This window comes from Alosa alosa, chromosome 17, assembly GCF_017589495.1.
Source record: "Alosa alosa isolate M-15738 ecotype Scorff River chromosome 17, AALO_Geno_1.1, whole genome shotgun sequence".
In the NCBI taxonomy this organism is placed as follows: domain Eukaryota; kingdom Metazoa; phylum Chordata; class Actinopteri; order Clupeiformes; family Clupeidae; genus Alosa; species Alosa alosa.
This window is the reverse complement of record NC_063205.1, coordinates 17,200,616-17,222,611: the sequence shown is the minus strand read 5'-3', so window position 1 is coordinate 17,222,611 and position 21,996 is coordinate 17,200,616. Positions and strand designations below refer to the sequence as shown.

General features: G+C 43.2%; 1 protein-coding gene across 9 annotated transcripts in view; it reads left to right on the top strand.

Moving 5' to 3' along the window:
- dock9b (dedicator of cytokinesis 9b) overlaps positions 1-21,996 on the top strand; it is a 121,881-nt gene that overhangs the window by 76,845 nt on the left and 23,040 nt on the right. For all 9 annotated transcript variants that reach the window (XM_048268658.1, XM_048268657.1, XM_048268652.1 and 6 more), the window contains 29 exons: positions 2,714-2,769; positions 3,981-4,055; positions 4,213-4,353; positions 5,187-5,396; positions 5,547-5,669; positions 6,250-6,332; positions 6,714-6,836; positions 6,966-7,045; positions 7,315-7,502; positions 8,219-8,284; positions 8,984-9,076; positions 9,571-9,682; positions 9,890-10,008; positions 10,238-10,324; positions 11,932-12,021; positions 12,348-12,463; positions 12,603-12,672; positions 13,235-13,360; positions 13,494-13,565; positions 13,757-13,903; positions 14,858-14,941; positions 15,330-15,441; positions 17,583-17,761; positions 18,106-18,216; positions 18,439-18,550; positions 18,706-18,839; positions 20,579-20,693; positions 20,979-21,045; positions 21,286-21,333. In XM_048268658.1, the coding sequence (XP_048124615.1) occupies positions 2,714-2,769; positions 3,981-4,055; positions 4,213-4,353; positions 5,187-5,396; positions 5,547-5,669; positions 6,250-6,332; positions 6,714-6,836; positions 6,966-7,045; positions 7,315-7,502; positions 8,219-8,284; positions 8,984-9,076; positions 9,571-9,682; positions 9,890-10,008; positions 10,238-10,324; positions 11,932-12,021; positions 12,348-12,463; positions 12,603-12,672; positions 13,235-13,360; positions 13,494-13,565; positions 13,757-13,903; positions 14,858-14,941; positions 15,330-15,441; positions 17,583-17,761; positions 18,106-18,216; positions 18,439-18,550; positions 18,706-18,839; positions 20,579-20,693; positions 20,979-21,045; positions 21,286-21,333 (3,139 nt within the window). The remainder of the gene's footprint in view (positions 1-2,713; positions 2,770-3,980; positions 4,056-4,212; positions 4,354-5,186; positions 5,397-5,546; positions 5,670-6,249; positions 6,333-6,713; positions 6,837-6,965; positions 7,046-7,314; positions 7,503-8,218; positions 8,285-8,983; positions 9,077-9,570; positions 9,683-9,889; positions 10,009-10,237; positions 10,325-11,931; positions 12,022-12,347; positions 12,464-12,602; positions 12,673-13,234; positions 13,361-13,493; positions 13,566-13,756; positions 13,904-14,857; positions 14,942-15,329; positions 15,442-17,582; positions 17,762-18,105; positions 18,217-18,438; positions 18,551-18,705; positions 18,840-20,578; positions 20,694-20,978; positions 21,046-21,285; positions 21,334-21,996) is intronic.

Genomic DNA, 21,996 nt, shown 5'->3' with positions numbered 1-21,996 from the left:
TCATGGTGGCACAGTCTAGTTAGGTTATATTCTGAGGTGTGTCTTTCTGTTAGTCAGGTGATGGCACACATATTCTAAAAGAAACAGATTTTGGGCTATGTATCCAGTGGCAGATATGTGTGGACTGGTGAATGACCCATCACTAGAGACATATGCCAAATTTCTTGTTTTTTGTCCATGGGAGAGTATGGAGATGGTGATCACAGATCAGCCAACGATTACATTGTTACATTGTTACAGTGCAGTTATTTTACAACAGAACAAAGCAGTTTGGCACAGGAACTGCTACAAATCCACCTGTAACAGTGAGCATCTGCAGCATGTAGAAATCATGTGAAGCAGGCAGGACTCAGTGTCTTCAGAAAAGACGTGGTAGACCATCTTTTGAACCTGCAGCAACACCTGCAACTGCATCAAGTCCATCAAGAGGGACTTTGTACACTTGTTCAGCAGCAGCTGCTGCCAGCATAGATAAGTGCTTCTTCTGTCAGAAGCAGACAAAAGAGCGTCTTCATGAGGTGTCCTCTTTCAATGCAGGCAGCCAACCAAAAGATATAAGTAATATTTTGAAGTCAATGACTTTTTACAGGTAGCCAGTGTAAAAATGCTAGGATGGGGGAAATATGTTTTTTTTGTGTGTGAGCAGCTCCATTTTGTATAAGCTGTAAGTTCTTTAGACAGGTATTATTACAGCCAGCGTAATAGCATTGCAATAGCATTGCAATAGTCCATCCTTGAGATGACAAAAGCATGGATTAATTTCTCGGCATCTGGTAAGGATAAGGACTTCCTTTGAAATGTTTTGGTGATCTGTTTTATGTGATTATTTAGTGCTAGGTCCTGGTCAATTATAACTCCTAGGTGGATGAGGTCAGTGGAAGATCACTATATGTAGCCTGTGATGTGGATAGGATATCCCTCATCTTTTTAGAACCTAAAACCGTAACTTCTGTTTTATCTGAGTTCAAAAGCAGGAAATTATTCGTCATCCATGTCTTTATATCTCTTATACATGTGTCAAGTTTGGCTAACGGGATTAATTCATCAGGTTTTATGGAGAGGTATAGTTATGTATCATCTGCTAAACAACAGGGGCCCCAGTGAGCCTTGAGGCACTCCATATTTTACCATAATCTGGATAGATGGTTTATTATGGACCTGTACAAATTGTTGACGGTTAGAAAGGTATGATCTAAACCAAGTGAGTGCTGAGTCTTTGATGCCTATCAAATTTTCAAGCCCCTGGCCCCAGCTGTGGTGCAACTGGCTGGGGCACCTGCACCGTACGCCGGCGACCCGGGTTTGATTCCCGCCCCGTGCTCCTTTCCGGATCCCACCCCGACTCTCTCTCTCATTCATTTCCTGTCAATCTCCACTATCCTATCCGCAATAAAGGCATAAGGGACTTAAAAAAATAAATAAAAAGATTTTCAAGCCTAAGTAGTATGTCATGGTCTATGGTGTCAAAGGCAGCGCTGAGGTCCAGGAGGACCAGTATTGATACAAGGCTAGGTTTTTTGAAGGAGGGCTTAATAACAGATGTCTTAAACGACTGCGGTACATGCCCTGATAGCATGGAATTATTTGTAATCTAGAGCAAAACATTATCCAGGAAGGGGAGAGCAATCTTAAGAAGGTGTGTAGGAATAGGGTTTAGTAGACTAGTTGCAGATTTTGATGAGAAAATTGTGGAGGTGAGATCTAATATGTTGTGTATATGTAAATGAATTAAATGTTGTTCGAGGTCTCATCTGTGATTCTGTTTGTTATGTAACTTTCAGCAATGGAGTATGTGTACTAATACTGTCCATAATACTGACATACAATCATACTGTTTTGTGAACTTTATTCATCATAGCCAGTGATTTAGGTGAAATTTGTGGTGTTAATTATAGTGAAATATACAATTTCAAAAAAATAGGGTTGAAACAGGTAAAAGGTCTCCATGTTCAGTGACCTCTAAAGACAGTCCAACCACTCTCCAAAAATTATCATTTCAAACCCACAGATACCACATAGGCCCCCTGACTAATTAATTGAATGGAGGCCAATTCTAAAATTCTGAATTTTGCACTTACATGGTGTGGTGTGTGTGTACAGTATGTGTACACTTTGGCATATTTTCGAGAAGACCACCCATGTTTTTAATATGCCCTCTTACAACATCCACACACACACACACACCCACACCCAAACACACATAAACACATGGTCAGACTTGTCACAAATCACACTTGTACGCCTTGCTCAGTAATTCTGAACACCTCCTAACCCTACAGTACATACAATCTCACAGTTATGAAACCTCATTATTAAGCAGGTTTTTATTTATTTATAAATTGGGCATCTGTGGGCATCTGTAATATGCAATAGAGGGGATCAACATTAAGAAAATGAAGTAAAGGAAAATTATTTTAGATGCCTTCATACATACAGTACAGTAGCAACCCAGAATCAAACAGCAGGTTCGGGAACCAAACCCACGGATTGACAGGTGACAGTGAATGGCATGTATCTCCACAGCGTGATTGTAGCTCCACTGGATTGCCGTGAGTAAGAACGGAATACACAATGTGTGGTGTGTGTGTGTGTGTTGTGTGTGTGTGTGTGTGTGTGTGTGTGTGTGTGTGTGTGTGTGTGTGTGTGTGTGTGTGTGTGTTTAGGGTTGGCTTGCTCATAGTGTGTGTTGTGTTGTGTGCTTATGCCCCTGTAGACGATGAGCAGGGAAAATCAGACACCTCAGCTGGGAATTTCCAGGACAATTTCCAGGTATGGAATGGTATTCTCTGTGTTCTCTCTCTCTCTCTCTCTCTCTCTCTCTCTCTCTCTCTCTCTCTCTCTCTCTCTCTCTCTCAACACACACGTACACACACACACACACACACACACACACACACACACACACACACACACACAAACTCACATTCACATGAGTATGTGTGTTGGGGGTGGGGTGGTTATTAAGCACTTAATGTACTTAATTTCTTGACTTTGCCCCTTCATGAGATGTGATTGACAGGCCAGTGCTACTGAATTGTAGGGGGTGGAGGAGCAGCTGAAAACACAACCCTGTATCACAAACCCTTTTAATAATATACCACTCCTCACTCAGTGCTCTCCCCCTCCCTCCCCACCTCTCTCCTCCCGTCCCCACCTCTCGTCTTCTCTCCTCCCCTCTCCTCTGTCCTGTCCCATGTTTTCCCAGCCTTTCTCTCTTCATCCCTTTCTCTCTCACTCGGACAAAACCCAGTGTTTTTTTCAACTGGTTCTCTTCATTTTTTGTGTGTTCTCTCCTGTCTTGTTATTTTTTTTTTCTTTTTTCTTTCTGTCTGTCATTTCCTCTCTCTTTTTGTCTCTGTCTCTCTCCTTCTCTCTCTCTTCTTCTCCTTGAACAACTCTGTCTCACACTTTTATATAGCTGTCTGTTTCTCTCTCACTCTCTCTCACACTCTCTCTCTCTCCCTTTCTCATCTGTCTATCTGTCATACAGTCTCATATTTCATATGAATTGGATAGACCAAAGTGAAATGACAGATGTAAATTAGCACAAAACTGTATAAGGCAACCTGATACAGTTATAACAGACCCTACTATTAAACAGCATTGCGGAGAATCATACAAGCCTGTCAGGTGCTCAAACTCTGCCTGGATCAAAGGTTGGACAGCTGGCCAACAGATGCAAGGCACTCTCTCTCTCTCTCTCTCTCTCTCTCTCACTCTCTCTCTCTCACTCACTCACTCTCTCTCTCTCTCTCTCTCTCTCTCTCTCTCTCTCTCTCTCTCTCTCTCTCTCTCTCTCTCTCTCTCTCACTCTCTTTATCTTCATCTATCTGTCTTTCTTTCTCTCTCCCCCTTCTCTTTGCTGTTTTTCCCAGCTCTGCTCTCTCAAACACTAACCCATGTGAATCCTGGGAAAGCTTTTTTCCACAAGCACCCACATTTTTTTTTTTTTTTTTCCTTTCTCTTCATGGTTTTGTCAGAGTGCCAGAGACATCGAGACCAAGATGAGGAACGAGACCCGACTCAGGCTATTCACCCTGGACCCCGATACGCAGGTGACTACATCAGTGCCTGACTGAAAATCTGTGCAGAAAAAAAATAATTGCATTTATTTTTGAACTGTCAGGAAAAAAAGATTGGCCAACCTCTGTGTGTGTCTGTGTGTGTGTGTGTGTGTCTGTCTATGTGTGTGTGTGTGTGTTGTGTGTACAGAAACTTGATTTCTCAGGCATTGAACCAGATGTGCGGCAGTTTGAGGAAAAGTTTGGCAAGCGTGTACTCGTCAACTGCAATGATCTGTCTTTCAACCTGCAGAGCTGTGTATCCGAAAATGATGAAGGACCTACAACAAACGTATTGACTTTTCATTACTTCTCTCTCACTCATTCACTCACTCTTGGTCATACACACACACACACACACACACACACACACACACACACAGACACACACACAGATTTATAACACCATTATGACTCCATTATGACATTCATATTACAATGCATTTCTGAATATTAATAAACAGTATGCACAAAACCCATAAAGTAAAAAATGTTTTACATTTTTTCATAAAAGCAGCCGTTTCCATGTATGTGTATCTGGTATGAGCAGAGCCCCTGGCCTCTCTGGCTGGTCTTGGTACGTTTGAGAGGGGAAACAGAGCTCTGGGTAATGGCAAAGTGCCATTCTGTAAAGAAAGACAGAGACAGAGCAGTCTGATAACTGGTTTCCTGCTGTCGCTTTCTCTCACTCAGAACATTTGTATGGCTCTGTCTGTGTGTGTGGGGAGCGTGTTTGGGTGTGGGTGTGGTTGTTTCAGACAGAGAGAGAAAGAGAGAGCGATAATTCTAATAGAGAAGCACAGATAGGTGTTGAATAACTGTGTCCTTCAATATCTTCCCAAATTGTGTGCCAAGCAGTTAATTCTGCCAAGCACTGTTTTCCCCTGCACCCCTTTAAATCCTTTAACCAAAGGCAAGACTAGAAGCCCCAGAAATAAAAGACGAGGATCTTAGAGAATAAGCACTCAATCACAGACAGACTTACACAATCCCCATACCATGTCTGTACAGATAGAGCCAATGTCATTACTCAACATAAAGGGGATAAAAGGCAGTCGCGCTGCCAAAACCCATGACTGTGCACAGCGTTACCCAGCATCCTCCTGTCCCTGGTCCCTTCCTCAGGTCGAGCCCTTCTTTGTGGTGCTGTCGCTGTTCGACGTGCAGAACAGCAGGAAGATCTCGGCCGACTTCCACGTGGACCTTAACCACCAGCTCGTCCGGCAGATGATCTCTCACCACGGCAACCAGCACATCAACGGAGGGTCCGAGGTCACAGTGGTGGAGGGGCCGGTCAGCGGGCTGCCAGAGGGGGCGCTCAAGTACCCCACACAGGTCTGTGTCTGCCAGTGTGTGCTGGGTGTCAGATTAGGGTGTGTGTGTGTGTGTGTGTGTGTGTGTGTGTGTGTGTGTGTGTGTAATGACATAATGTTGTTGTAAAATCTGTGGATGTGTACTGGATATGAGTGTGTGCTGTGTGTGCAGGGTGTGTTCTCTGTGACGTGTCCACACCCTGACATCTTCCTGGTGGCCCGAGTGGAGAAGGTGCTGCAGGGAGGCATCACCCACTGTGCTGATCCCTACATGAAGAGCTCCGACCCCTCCAAGGTACACAAACACACACACACACACACGCACGCCTGCACGCACCCACGCACGCACGCACCCACACACACGTGCACACACACGCACACATACACACACACACACACACGCACGCGCACACACACACACACATGCGCACACACACAGGCACACGCACACACGCACACACACACACACTCACACACACACACAAGCAATTCCGGACATGAATAGCATGGCTCATATTTGACTCACTTCTCACAGATCTATGATCTGTCTCAGACATCTCACATTTCTCAAACATAGAACATTATTGCTACCACACTCACTTTTAACCTTCGCAGACACACACAGACACACACAGACACACAGACACACACACACACACACACACACACACACACACACACAATGTTCCTTTTGAAATAGTTAGAACTACTCTTAGTAGTTTAGTCCAATACAAGTGGTTCCACTGTATACTTACTTTCAAAGTCTGACACATTGCTATTGCTGAATACAGCAAGGCATTTAAAATTATTTCCGGTCCACCATCAATCAGTCTCAATCAGTCTGTCCTCTACTCTCTGCCATGTCTGTGTGCCAGGTGGCCCAGAAGGTGCTGAAGAATGCCAAGATGGCCTGCCACAGGCTGGGCCAGTACCGGATGCCTTTCGCCTGGGCCGCCAGGTACCGCGTCCACAATTCAAATCCACCTGTTCAGCACCAGATCAGATGGGTTCATGTGTTGGTGTTGATCTAAAATTAAGTATTGACTTTTTCTTTTGGAAAACGGCTTCTTCTTACTATAACTGGTGTTCTATGCTTGTAATTACATGTTTACACATCCGTAAGTGATACAGTGTCTGTCACATTCATGGAATTCATGGTTGCAAAATGACGAAAAGGCTCATAGTCCAGTACAATAAAAGACACAGTTCTATTATAGGTCTATAAGTCTAAATCTATAAGTCTATTAGAAGTCCGCATATCATCAAAATGAGTTTGAAGCTTTTACTATAAGGTAAAAGAACTCCGTTGCTTTACTGTAACTGGGCTCTTTGTGTTCAGGCCAGTGTTTAAGGATGCCTCAGGGACCCTGGACAAGAGCGCCTCGTTCTCACCCCTCTACAGGCAGGACGGCAACAAACTCTCCGACGAGGACCTGTTCAAGCTGCTGGCCGACTTCAAGAAGTGAGCTCAAGCCCCGACTTCACTTATACCTTTCTTATGCTTCTTTTAAACTTACATACTCCAAGACAAAGTTTTACAGTCCAACTGCTTTTTGGGTCCATTTGCAGAAAATGTGTTCTTTTTTTGCAGACCAGAGAAGATGGCCAAGCTCCCAGTGCTGCTTGGGAATCTGGATGTGACCATTGATAGCGTTGCCCCTGATGTCTCTAGTAAGCCATAGGCCATCCCAATAGTCATGCCACATACAGTGCAAGATGTATAACACACAACAGCTTTTTTTCCAAATTTCCCTCTAATTCATGACTGAACCTTTTGATTTATTGAGAACTATATTGGGTGATCCACACACTGTGATTGGTGTCCTATATGAGCTTTGTGACTTCTCATTGGTCAGATTGTCAATCACATATGCCCTTTGTGTCTTCTCATTGGTCCGATTGTCAATCGCATATGCCCTTTGTGTCTCCTCATTGGTCAGATTGTGTGACGTCCTCCTATATCCCTGTAAGACCCTTCACGTTGAATGGGCAGGGTGGCGCTCTGATGGAGGTGGAGGAGTTTGTGCCCTGCATCGCCAAGTGCTCCCAGCCCTTCACCATCTACAACAACCACCTCTACATCTACCCCAAGCACCTCAAGTACGACGGGCAGAAGTCCTTCGCCAAGGTAGGGGTCACCACAGCCTGGTCTCCACTGATGTTAGTTTAGTTAGCTGTCTAGCTTCTTATTTCATGTTCTTATTGCCAAAGGCCAACTGGGGCTATGCTGTTATGACCTTCAAAAACTGGTTGGTGGACTTTTAAAATGTGTTGCTCTAGTAGTGCAAAACAAGGATACCAATATAGTTGTATTATTTTCAAGTTTGAAGTTTATGTTAAGAAATAGTTTTTAGATGCTACAAAATATAGTGTTTCCCATCATAATGACTAGTCACACGAGGGTGAACTTCTCTCATGCTTGACCTAAAAGCCTCCTTCGTTCTCACAGGCTCATTCATAATGCATAGTGGATGTAGCTACTGGATGTAGCTGTTATTTCTTGAGTGCTGTTTTGGCTGCGTGCTGGTTTACTGTATAGAGGCCAAACTTCCTGAAGCGGCGTCCAGATGGACAGCTTTGCTGAAGCTGAAGTTTGTAAAGCCAAGTGGTGCATCTGCAGTCCTGAGATCGACCAGAATAGAAGCAACTGCTAAACAAGCAAAATGACTTTTCAAGGATGTTGGCACGGCTACGGTATTGGGCATAGAAGTGGGGAGAGATGACAGGACAATTTGTGAATCATTTCCAGTGAATGGTTTTGTCTCTCCTCTTCTTTCATGTCGTTTCTCCTCTCTTGTCCTCCTCTCTTTTTCATCTCTTCACTTGTCCATCCCTCCATTTCAGGCAAGGAATATTGCAGTCTGTGTAGAGTTCAGAGATTCAGATGATGATGACGCTCAGCCTCTTAAGGTAATTTACAAACACACACACACACAAACACACACACACACACACACACACACACACACACACACACACACACACACACACACACACACACAAAGAGTCTGTCCATTTCATGTTATGTTCGTCACAGCATTCAGGCATCATTATAGAATGTAGAAAGCCTTTGTTGTTGTTTTTATTATTCTGAATACAGTGAAATAGAGAGTGCTGGTCCTATACGTCCTAAACCATAACGTTCACTGGAAAACAGGCATGTCCAGATATTCCTTTTTTATTTTGAAAGGTGCAAAAAGAATAACAAAGGGAATATTTGAACGTCTGTGTGCTCTACTGAACTCCTTCTTTGCGCACCACGTCTCCTACTGTACTCCTGAGAAGCACCGAAGTGTTAACAAGCAAGCACAGTAGACCACTGATGACCAATAACTCCTTACTTTGGGATCTTCAGTTGAAAAATAAAATGAAATCACTAGCTCTGCCCCAAATAATTGAAGGGAACACTTGGTTTTTTGAGTAATTTTGAGGCAATTGTTTGACTTTCAACTGTCAGGTTTTGTGAATGTAGTTTGAGAATGGAGAAAAGGGTGGAAGGTTTTAGCAATTGAAAGAAACTGTAAGTGTTCCCTAAATAGTTTTGAGCAGTGTTATTATGTCTTAGTATGTGTTCTACTGCATTAATGTGTGCTGTGTCTTCCACTGCAGTGCATCTACGGCCGTGCCGGAGGGCCCCTCTTCACCAAGCATGCCTTTGCAGCGGTGTTGCATCACCAGCAGAACCCAGAGTTCTATGACGAGGTAGCGCCCCCTTCAGTCACCACGCAGCAGTACAGCTCTGGCTGCAAACTCAATGGGCTGGTTTCCCGTACCTGGATTAAGCCTAGTCCTAGACAAAAGGAAAAACTTCAGTGGAAATCTCCATTGATCAAAGCTTTTAGACTAGGATTAGGCTTAATCCATGTATTGGACTCTGGCTGAATATGTTGTCTGTGTGGTGCTTTACATTATGGCTCTACATCATCTGCTGTCATAAAAATAGTGAGTCCACTACAAGCTGGAATTGATCATTCAATACAGCTGCCAAATAGTGACACAGGGAGCTACAGTGTACTTATTAAGTGTGAAAGCTCTTACTGGTTTCAACTGACTTTTGCTTTTACTCCCTTTTTCTGTCTTGCATTTCCCTTTTTCTTTTTCTTTGTCTTTCTCTGACTCCCTCTCTCTCTCTGACTCCCTCTCTCTCTCTGACTCCCTCTCTCTCTCTCTCTTCCTCCTGCCTCTGTCACTCCTAGATTAAGATTGAGCTGCCCACGCAGCTTCATGAGAAACACCACCTGCTCTTCACCTTCTACCACATCAGCTGTGACAGCAACGCCAAGAAGAGAGATGTGGTGGAAACTCAGGGTACGTCTGTGTTTGCATGTGTGTGTGTGTGTGTGTTCATGTGTGTTTGTGTGTGTGTGTGTGCATCTGTGTGTGTGTGTGTGTGTGTGTGTGTGTGTGTGTTTGTACATGTGTGTGCATGTGTATATGTGTTCATGCGCGTGTGTGTGTGTGTGTGTGTGTGTGTGTGTGTGTGTGCATGTCTGATCTCTGTGCTGTGTCCTGCAGTGGGCTCCTCCTGGCTCCCCCTGCTAAAGGACGGCAGAATTATCATGAACGAGCAGCACATCGCCGTGGCAGCCAACCTGCCCCCCGGATACCTCAGCTGCCAGGAGGGTGTCACCAAGGTAACACAACTCACCTGGCACTGGGCAGGGTGGTAAATAAACCAACACTTTTGTAAGAGTATCATATTTCATTCCCTTGAAACATTAAGCATACTTTTTTGTTTCGCTGTTGGAACCTTAGATCATTAAGTCACTATTTATCATGTGCCTATCTGATTCCTTAAGTAGTCAAGATCAGGATTTGTTTGTTTGTTTACTTTGTTCGAATTGTTTATTGTGTGTACTCCAGCACCCTGGCCCTGATGTGAAGTGGGTTGACAGCGGGAAGCCTTTGTTCCGAGTGTCCACTCACCTGGTGTCCACCATCTACTCTCAGGTAGGAGGAAGCACAGGCACACAGCTCTATTACTGGACATTCCTGTGTATTAGCCGCATCATATGAAGGGGGCAGCCGTGGCCTACTGGGTAGCGCTTCGGACTTGTAACAGGAGGGTTGCCGGTTCGAACCCCGACCAGTAGGCACAGCTGAAGTGCCCTTTGAGCAAGGCACCTAACCCCTCACTGCTCCCCGAGCGCCGCTGTTGTTGCAGGCAGCTCACTGCGTCGGGATTAGTGTGTGCTTCACCTCACTGTGTGCTGAGTGTGTTTCACTAATTCATGGATTGGGATAAATGCAGAGACCAAATTTCACTCACGGGATCAAATGAGTATATATACTTACTTATATAGAAACTGCACAACAGTGTTTTTTTGCTAATACAGTTTTTCTCAGTCGCTTTTCTCACATCACTATTAACATTTGCACAGCAGTTAGTGCAAACTGCAAAACTTAGTGGATGACCTGCAAAAGCACGTCACTTGTTCAAAATGGATAGTCCATTCCTCAAAAGCAGGTATTTATGTCAATGAAACTGTCAGTGTCATCAAAATGAGAAGTCGCGGACACCATCGTTTTTATGAACAAGATAGTCAAATGGCTTTGTCATGTTTTCATTATGACAGTTCTCTCAGTGTTTTCCAATGCAAAAAAAAGGACAGAACTCGGTGACACTACCTGAACATGCTCAAGACAGCACTATACAGTACTTGTACAGCCATTTGAAAACTACAGTAAAGTTACACATTGCTGTAGTTAGGGGAGTAAGTGAGTACAAGACACTGAATAATGCATTTTTACTGTATGCTTTGAAATTCTACAGCATTGTGACAGAATTTGATAACTAGTTCAACAATTTTGTATGTAATGACTCAAGCAATGAAATGAAGACTATTAGTTTTATTGGGAACGACTATTCAGCATCCATAAGTATACTTCATTTTGACTGACATGACATAAGCAAATGATAATGTTAAAAAACAGCAGAGAATTGTATGAAAGCAACTGATACATGTCCAAAAGCATTTGCAATTTGTTCAGAGGAAGGAGAAATTGCTACTATGATGTGCACAAATGACTAAATGTTGTGGAGGTTGAACTAATAGTTTTTTAAATGAGAATTTTCATTCTGATCTGAAAAAAGCACCAAAGCGACTGAGAAAAACTGTAAAAGACAAAATCCTATGTTGAGCGCACCCATGTATTACTGTAACCGCAGTGCCCAATAGCCCAATGAATCAGAATCACATCAGTGCTTAAATCTGAAAGAAGAATGAAGTAAATGAATACATTCCCACGTACAACTTGCCCTTTTTCAACTTCATAGCTGAATACATTTTGCAAAATCAATGTATAAACCTTGGTTAATAGGTGGGAAATGATAGTACATTTAAAAATATTTCTTTAAATGACTATTGGATGTATGTACATACAGTAGGATATCCATCCGACTATACATCCAACTATGAATGCATGTGTGTCCTTCTATCCATCTATGAATGCCAAGTGTTGGTGCCACATCCATCCATCTATCCATCTATCCATGTGTTATGTTGTAATTGAAATTCCGTTCTTCTCTCTACATTATTTTTCTTTTCTTTGATCAGGACCAGCACCTTCATAACTTCTTCCAGCACTGTCAGCACATGGAGATCTCCCCTCAGGCATCTGATGGAGAACTGGTCAAGTTCCTCAAGGTGAGACCGCTAACATGTCAGAGGGAATCTCAGGTTTTGTTTTTCCTCACGTGTAAATGTATGTACCGGCATGTGGATCTTCTTTAATTGGGGTCCACTAGAGGCCTCTCTCAGGTCTTAGTTCCCGGGCCCCAGTTATTGTTGAACATCATCCTCTGATACTGTACTTCACATAGTTACTCAGTGTTTTTTTTATCACAATATAAATATAAAAGAAATTACAGTAATAAGCACTGAGTATTTATTATTTTGAGAAATTGCTAGTGTTATAATGAGATTCATAATGATGAGTTTCGTAATAACGGTGGTCTAATCATCCCCCTCAGAGCCTTCATGCCATGCAGGGTCATGTGATGATAAACTTCCTGCCCACCATCCTGAACCAGCTGTTCCACGTGCTGACCAGTGCCACCCACGAGGAGGTGGCCGTCAACGTGACCAGGTGAGGGGCAGAGCAAGCACCAACATTTGTCTGGAAACACCAGTTATCCTACAGCTAGCTCACAGCTACTTTGCCTGTTTTTCTCACCTCTCTAACATGCATATTTCAACTCCTCTGTCACCCCTCCTCCCCCCATCAGGGTCATGGTTCACATAGTGGCCCAGTGTCATGAGGAGGGCCTGGAACACTACCTGAGATCTTATGTGAAGGTAAGACAAACAACTGTTTTTCACACGCCTATGGACCCTTTCAAGAGAGTTCCATTATCAGCATCATAGTTGGCCCCACAAGACTTCCGTTTTAACATTCCATATGTTATCTTAATGCAGAGGAAGTAGATTGGGGCCCAAATAGAACGTTCAAGCATTGTTTTTGTTTTTATTGTTGAAAGGGTCTATAGGCTTGTAAAAGGATGGGAAGGCATATATACTACAGAATGTAGGAGTATGTACTGTAGTATGTACAAGTACAGTATTTAGAAGTATATAGAGGAGTATACTGTATAGTATGTAGAAGTATATGGTGGTATACACTACAATAGTAATAAATATATCAAGGTCACAATGATGAAATACATGTACACTAACTTTCTTAAATAACTTTGTAAATTGTTTTTACAAAAAAGCTATTATTACATTGTAAAACTACTTAACATTTACCTCGTTACCTCTAAAGTAATGTCGCAATAATGACAATTTCTACCCGTTCCATTCAGTACTGCCTTCTCAGCATGTGCACTGTCTCTGTGTTTGGTTCTCTGTGTGTATGCAGTATGTGTTCAGACCTGAGCCCTACTCTGGCAGCAACAGTAAGTCTGTGCACGAGGAGCTGGCCAAGGCCATGACGGCCATCCTCAAACCCTCCACGGACTTCCTCACCAGCAACAAACTGCTCAAGGTGCTCACTCGCTCTGACACACACACACGCACACACACACACACACACACACACACACACACACACACACACACGGACTCTCAATACATTTATTGAAGTTAATGTATGTAAAATATATTTTGTGTGTGTTTAGTATTCCTGGTATTTCTTTGAAGCCTTGATGAAGTCTATGGCTCAGCACCTGATGGAAAGTGGCAAAGTTAAAGTAAGTGACTTCTATGATGTTGATGTTGTCTTTATGATGAAACAAGATCACTGGCAATGTCATGGCATTGTCATCATACAGTATATGACACCCAACAACAGTGTTTGTAACAACCGCTGTCTGTCTGTGTGTGTGTGTGTGTGTGTGTGTGTGTGTGTGTGTGTGTGTGTGTGTGTGTTTGCCTTTGCCAGCTGTCCCGTAACCAGCGTTTCTCCGCCTCTTTCCACCACGCTGTGGAGACGCTGGTGAACATGCTGATGCCCCACATCACCCAGAAGTACAAGGACAACCTGGACGCCGCCAGGAACGCCAATCACAGCCTGGCAGTGTTTGTAAAGGTGAGCCAGCCTGAGGAAGGGACCAACTACCATGTGATGATGTTGTTGTTGTTGTTGTTGTTGTTGTTGTTGTTGTTGTTGTTGTTGTTTGTTGTCGTCGTTGTTGTTGTTGTTGTCGTCTTCACTCTCGCCTGACCTGGAGATTCACAATTGCTAATTGCTTTAGGACAGTTGTACAATAGCCTACCATTTGTATGGAATTGTATGATATGAACTTGTCAGTCGACACGGCTCTTTGGAGATTATTTTTGCCAGTTCCTATCCTTCGGCTTGTGAACAAATCCACATGTACTATGTCCAGGGGGAAGGGTGCAAGCCGCGAGTGGTATTTAGGAAGAGTGTGAAAAATACAAATACCCAAATAAAGGGGGAGCCCAGTATCAAAAAGCCCCTGAAACTGGATCAGATGCCTTTTAATATGTTTCAATATACTCTGCCTGAAGAAGATCTGCCGACCGAAAGCTTGCACAGATTCTGAAGTAAAAGAAGTAAAAACCTTTTTTTGCACAGACTGGAGTGTGTGGATTTTTCTTATATCTTTTTAATATGTTTCAATATCAAATACTATCAGTATCAGTACCGGTGGTATCAGTGCAGCTGGTATCAGTGCAGCTGTGTGCACAAAGGGCCGTTTTCCCACTCTTACTGTAGGTTAAGCCAGTCTGGACTAGTTGAAAACTGCAATGGAAATCTGAATTGAGAAGAGGCTTTTAGTTTATGACGAGGCTTTATCCATGTGTGGGAAATCGACCCAAAGTGTTCAATTGTAGCACAACAGTGTAAGGACATACTCAATTGCATTTTTATTAATCAGTTTTTAAATCTAAAATGCACAAGACCCTTTGGATTTACTTGATTTTTAACGGAGAATGTATTGAGCTGTCTACAATAATGTGTTTTGTGTTGATGTGTGATTCGCGGGGTTAAATCTCCATCTCTGCATCCTTCCTACAGCGTTGCTTCACTTTTATGGATCGTGGCTTTGTGTTCAAGCAGATCAACAACTACATCAACTGCTTCATGCCAGGAGACCCTAAGGTAGCCTAACTGTTTCCTCTCATATACAATTATAGTAAATCATAAGGATAGGTCAGCCTGGATGCAGCCTGGCTCTGGTAAAATGTTGGAAAGTCTGAAAATGATTCAGTGGTATGCTAGATAGTGTTCCTATAATGGTGTCATTAACTCCACCTTGGTGCATTAGGATGGTCTGTGGTAAGGCTATACTCTCCTTTAGACCATTGTTACAGCCACTAATAGACTTTTACACTACTTTTACACCAAATTCAGGCTTAGTCATTCAGCCAATTGTATGTTATGAAGCAGGGCAGAAAGAACAGTGGTTATCACACAACAGATCACAATGGCGCCAGACCCATTCTCTCTGTGATAAAGGCTTGTCTGCTTCCTCCCGCTGCTTCTGCAGACACTGTACGAGTTCAAGTTTGAGTTCCTGAAGGTGGTGTGCAACCATGAGCACTACGTCCCACTCAACCTCCCTATGCCCTTTGGCAAAGGCCGCATCCAGAGGTTTCAAGGTAAAGTAGCTACCCCGATCAGTGTGCCTTAGTACTCATATCAGTGTGGCTCAGGAATGTCCACTTCCACTCACTCACAGTATCCCCTTGTATATATTTACTGGCCCAGAAAAGTCACTTTTGCACAAAACCGTTTTTTTTTACATTGTAATGAGCTTTGTCTTTATTTCAGTAGCCTCACATGAATAGCTTAGCTTCAACCAATTAGCATCACAGGTGAGCTCAACTGACTTGACTTGCTGACTGGTGGAAAAACAGTGACTGGCCAACCAACTTGGCCAACATGCTCTTTTACCTACCCTGGGCCAGCGGGCCATTGCTAATGCTGACCCCTGCTCACTCATCTTAAAGGCAATTACAGTAAGTGTGAAACATGGGAATGCCTACCAAATATGCAACTGACACCGCAAGAAACGAGCTGAGTTCAGAGACAATTTCATCATTTTTTAAAGTGGTTTTAAGAACCCCAATCTTGCGGCAGTCTGGTTCTTATACTGATGTGGTCAACATAGTCTCTCTCTGCCTCTCTCTCTCTCTTCTTTCTCTCTCTCTCTCTCGTCTCTCTCTTTTGTATGCTAGTTATGCTTATACCCTTTTTGGAGGCTCATGGGAATCGTGTGGGGGGTAGGTGTGTGACCTGTGCACCATGTGCTCTACGCTCAAATGGAATGCTGTGATGTCAGCATTTCATAGAGTGATTCTCCCCGTAAAGACTATGCTGATGCAAGGATGATGATGATGTCATGAACCTCCCATTTCATGTCACAAAGCATCTTTACTGGTTTTGTTGCTGGTAGGGCTGTCAAAATTACTGATTAATTTCGATTAATTAATTTGAGAAAAAATAACTGATTAAAAAAATTAGTGCAGATTAATCGATTCCGTATGACCTTTGACCCCGAGCCGTTCTAGTCAGTAAAAATTAGACTGGAAAATGAAGGAGAGAGAAGAAAACATGCTGCCTGGATCATTGATTGGAACATTTACTTTTAAAAAACGGCCTGATGGTGTTGATAAAAAATAAAGTGTTAAAAATCCTCTGCAATGTCTGCAGCAAGGAATTTGCATATTACCGGAGTTCATCAACTCTATAGTCGCACATCAATGCAAAGAAATAAGTGTTGACATTGAGGGGAGTGTTAATTTATTTTCATTGTGTCCCCTAGGTTATATCTGTGGCCTGAAATGCCTTGTATGTGAAAAAAAAACTTCTTCCCGAGGCACTTTTGAATTTATTTCCTCAGCATATTAGGTCATATCATAGATTATTATGGCAATTATTTGAACAGTGAAAATAATAATAAAAGAGTCTTTGAACTTTAATGTCACTAATGCTGATTATTCAATGATTCATTTGAATTTAAATATTTAAAATACTTTCACAGCAAAAATTATATATGCGATTAATTTAGATTAATTAATCACAGAGTATGTAATTAATTCGATTATTTTTTTTAATCGATTGACAGCCCTAGTTGCTGGGTTTTCCATTTTAGGCAGCTGTTTTTGTACTGCTCTTGGCACTATTATCTCAAAATAGTCATCAATTTACCAGTCATTCATTGTAGACAATATCAGTTTCCTATTCTGTTCATAAACATATATATCAGTACCAATATCATTCATTTCCATATCAGCCTCTTCTAGGAATCCCTATGCCCACCTTTGGATGGCTCTGCATGGGAGTCTTTTTATTTTTACAGAAATTAAACTGGTGCATGAACATCTGCTGCTCCTTGTCAGTTTAAGCTATGAAGTATCTCTCCAGGAAATGATTGATGAATGAGGTTTTAAAGGAGTGTGTTGATGCATGCTGTGAGTGCTACAGGAGTGGATGGCATGTGTTCTGCATTGCTATCGCTGCACTCAGAAGGTCAGCAATACTGAACAAAATTCATATACCAGACAGAATGTCTAACTGTTTTGAATGTCTACTCATTTTTTTTTCATTCTCACTCTGTTCTCTTCTGTCTTCTTCTCTCCTCTCTTCTCTTTCCTTCTCTTCTCACTCTGTTTTCCTCACTTCTCTTCTCTTCTCCTTTCTTTCCTTCCCTTCTCTTTCTTTCTCTTCTCCTCTTTTCTTCCCTTCCCTTCTCTTCTTTTCTCTTCTATTCTTTCGTTCTCCTCTCTTCTCTTCTCAGATCTGCAGCTGGACTACTCTCTGACAGATGACTTCTGCAGGAACCACTTCCTGGTTGGGCTGTTGCTGCGAGAGGTGGGCGGAGCCCTGCAGGAGTTTGGGGAGATCCGACACATCGCCATCCATGTGCTGAAGAGCCTGATGATCAAGCACACATTTGACGATCGCTACGTCTCCAAGGTGAGGGGGCCAGAGCCTATAACCCTTGATGTTGGGCTTTTGATTGCAGGTTCACAAAACATATATGCAGAATATTTTTATTTAAACTCTAATGTTTGGTCTATGTAATATATATTCCATAATTATTCCATACAGACTGTTAAAGTAAAGATGAGTATAGAGATTAAAAAATAATATATTGTAAATTGCTTTACGTTTTGCATTGCAATGCTTTAGAAACTCTACAGTATGTATTATTATATACACTTATCTACATATATACAATCATTCAGTCATATGTGTCTACGTGTATATGCCATAAGTCTCTGACGTGTCTATGTTGTGTGTTGTGTTGTGTTGTGTAGAGCCAGCAGGCGCGGCTGGCCACCCTCTACCTACCACTGTTTGGCCTCCTGCAGGAGAACGTGCATCGGCTCAACGTCAAAGAGAGTTCCGCCCTCATCAGCAACACCGCGGTAGGAACACACACAGACACATGTTTAGAAGCACACACTCACATGGCTCTCCCACAGTTGTACTTTAATCAGTATGTGTGCTCCCCAGAGCATTAAACTCTAGGCTAGATGAATGGCCTCTTGCTATACCAGTAGAGCTACTGGGACATTAAAGAATGTATGTCCATACATGTTTAGGATCCCTGGGCATCATTCACCTTTATGTTTCCGTGTGCCCTTCAGAATGGCCGAGATGACCCTCTCTCTGCCGTCTCCACGGCAACCCCACAGAGACCAGGAGGCAGCCTTGACAACAGCCTGCAGAAGGATGTGTTTGGGGTCATCTCTGGAACAGGTTGGCACTCCGCTTGCAAATATCTCCACAGCAAAACCAACACCTTTTACCTTTTCTGCGCCTTCATCTCTCTATCTAAGACAATTCCACCCTCTAGAGAAGTTGTATCTGGAGTTTGATTGGCTATTTTCCCCTCCTCTGCCTCGTTGGTCCAGCCTCTCCTCACGCCTCGTCCACGCCCAACATCAGCTCTGTGAGGCACGCAGACTCCCGAGGCTCACTAATCAGCACTGACTCTGGCAACAGCCTTCCTGACAAGAGCAGTGAGAAGACCAACTCCCTGGATAAGGTACTACACTGCCCCCTGTGGCCAGAGGACAAAATGTTCTGTGTTGAACAATGTCATCTATCCATATCCATTGTCTGTCTGTCTGTCTCTCTCTGTCTATCTAGCTAGTTATTTGTCTCTGTCTGTCTGCCTTTCTGTCTGTCTGTTCTGTCTGAAATTGTGTCTGTCTGTGTCTATGTCTACTTGTCTATGTGTGTGTACTCTATGTGTGTAAGCTCTATAGTTCTGTTCCTCTTGTTAGGTCAGAGGTCAGTCTGACACACACCTGCTCCTTCTTGGTGTATTGGTGTATAAGACCACATTCTCTCCTCAGTAACACAGCTCCTCTAACCTTTCACCTCCAAACCCTGGTGACTTCTCACCCTTGACCCCTGGCAGCCGCGGGAGCGGTTCACCCGCCGGCACACCCTCACGGTGCTGCCGATCCCACCCGAGACTGACGACGCCGCCGCCCCTCCGAGCCGGGCGGCCAAACGCGTCACCATGGACTTCTCCCTGCTCCCGAGCCACGCTCCACAGCTTGAGCACACACTGCACGCGCCCCAGCACGACATCCAAGTAAACGCACGCTCTCTCTTGGAGTGGACGTGTGAAAAGTGTGTGCAGTGTCCCAGACTGGGGGAGTGATTTTCCTCTACCCTGTGTGTTTCTCAAAAATGGCTCTCTTCAAGCCCTGCACTGATCTTCAACTCCTATGAGGGCCAGTTCTTCACTGTGTCTTCATTGTTTCACTCTTCCGTTGTTTAATGTAGTGTTGAGGATCATATGGACTTACTTTCCAGTGAGACAGTGGACTTGCTAATTTAGGTGAATGAATGAGAGGCTGATCAGCAGAGATGGAATTAAATTAGCATCTTACTGTAATTTCCTGACTACGTTCAGTCATTCACTAAGGCCTGGATCACACTGAAAGAACTGTAGCAGCGGTGGATTGCACCACTCAGACTATAACAATTAGATTAATTTGAACAAAGTTCTCTCTCTTGGCTAAGTAATGATAAGTACTTTCTCTGTACAATGGAAAGAAATGTCCCACCCATATAAAAAATATTACTGCTTTGATTGGTCAGAATGTCTGAAAAGTCTCAGGATACATTGCAGTAAGCTGATATTTATATTTATTTATTTATCTATTTATTTAGAGTGGGGAGTTATGTTCTGCAATTTCGACCAAGTTCAATACTCCCAATAGCTCCCATATCAACAGTGTAATTCTAGCGGTGCCGACCGCTCTGCTGGCCAACCATAGCAAACTTTCCGCTGGTCAGTGTGATCCACACCTAAAAGGCAGAACTTTCAGTGATCGAATTCATTCAGTGGGAAACTCAGAGAGAAAATAAAACTCAAACTTAAAAACAAATTCAAACTGGACCTGCGCCGGAGCTTCTCTTCTCTCCCCTTTGTGCTCTTGACCTTCCACACGTTCTCACCTGGAGCTTATAGAGATGAGAGAGCTTACCTGAGATACACCTGTTCCCACACTCTGTTTTTCTCATACTCGGCCTCCTGGAGGTCTCTCTGCCTAGCGGGATATTTGATGTGGATTTGCAGTGTTTATCCAGCTAGAACGTCTCCTTTCCTGAAGGAGAAAAGTAGGTGTGAGGGTGGTGTGTGTTTATTCAGGTGTATGTTTGACACTAGAGGTATATGGCAGAGGTGTACTTTATAGATATGCACTTTGATGTTTGTGTGTGTGTGTGTGTGTGTGTGTGTTTGTGTGTGTGTGTGTGTGTGTTTAGACACAGTCAGCCTCTGCTCTGGGGAGCTCACTGTTGCGCTGTGATAAACTGGAGCGGGACGAGATCAAGAACCTGCTCATGTGCTTCCTGAATGTACTCAAGAGCATGTCAGAGGGTGAGCCCCTCCTCCACACACACACAGAGACAGACTCATGCACACACACACACACACACACACACACACACACATACACACTCACAGATATACACACTTTGAAAGGTGAATAAACTCTAATTAGAGGCAGCTAAACTGTTTCTGAAATTTCAGATGGTTAAACTGTCTTTACTTGCGTTTAGGCTCCATTACAGCCCTGGACACACACACACACACACACACACACACACACACACACACACACACACACAGTGGTTGACTGAAACTGATATCTCTCTTCTGTAGATGCTCTGTTTACATACTGGAACAAGGCCTCACCCTCTGAGCTCATGGACTTCTTCACACTGTTAGAGTGAGTGTCTGTTCAGACATATAGTTAGCATACACACACAAACACACTTTCTCTCTCTCTCTCTCTCTCTCTCTCTCTCTCTCTCTCTCTCTCTCTCTCTATTTTTCTCTATCTCACACTCAGTCAGTAGTACCTACCTAGACTGTAGCATCAAAGTAAATACAGATTTTCTTTCTCCTGATTCTCTCTTTCTCTCTGTCACTCTGTTCCCCTGTTCATATGTTCTGTTTTCTCTCCAAGGGTGTGTCTCCATCAATTCAGATACATGGGAAAGAGATTCATCGCCAGGTAAAGTCATCCAGTAATGTCCTTCTAGACATTGAGATACTGTGAAATCCATCATCATTTGTTAAACATATGCATAGACTAACAAACTACATACTACCTCAATCAGTTAGCTTCATCTATCCAACTTTTTCAAATCGTAAGTTATCAGTATACAAACAAACACACAAACAACCTCACAAACAAAACTATTTTGAAGAAGCAACTACACACGTACTATGTCTGTATAAAGAAGAAGAGTCAGGAATGCACATAATCCTACCATACACACACACACACACACATACCTACATACACAGTGCTGAGTTCTCTAGTTCCCTCACTCTCTGTTTCTTTTGGCTGATTGGCTGGCGAGTGTAATGTAGTTGACAGTAGCTGCCCCTCCTGGTCGCCCCTCCTCTGTGGGTAAGAGCTGCTCAACACTGCTGCCCCCCTCTGGCTTCCTCACACACTTATTTTTATCACCTCTTCGTGGCTTGGTTGCATGCTGTGGTGGCAAACTCACACACACACAAACACAAACTCTCTCTCTCACACACACACACACACACACACACACACACAAGCATAAAAAAATATTGACATATATTTGTTTCTTTTACTTGATTGTGTGCTTGCTTGCTTTTCGCCACCCTGTGTGAGATTTTGCATGACTAGAAAGCTTGG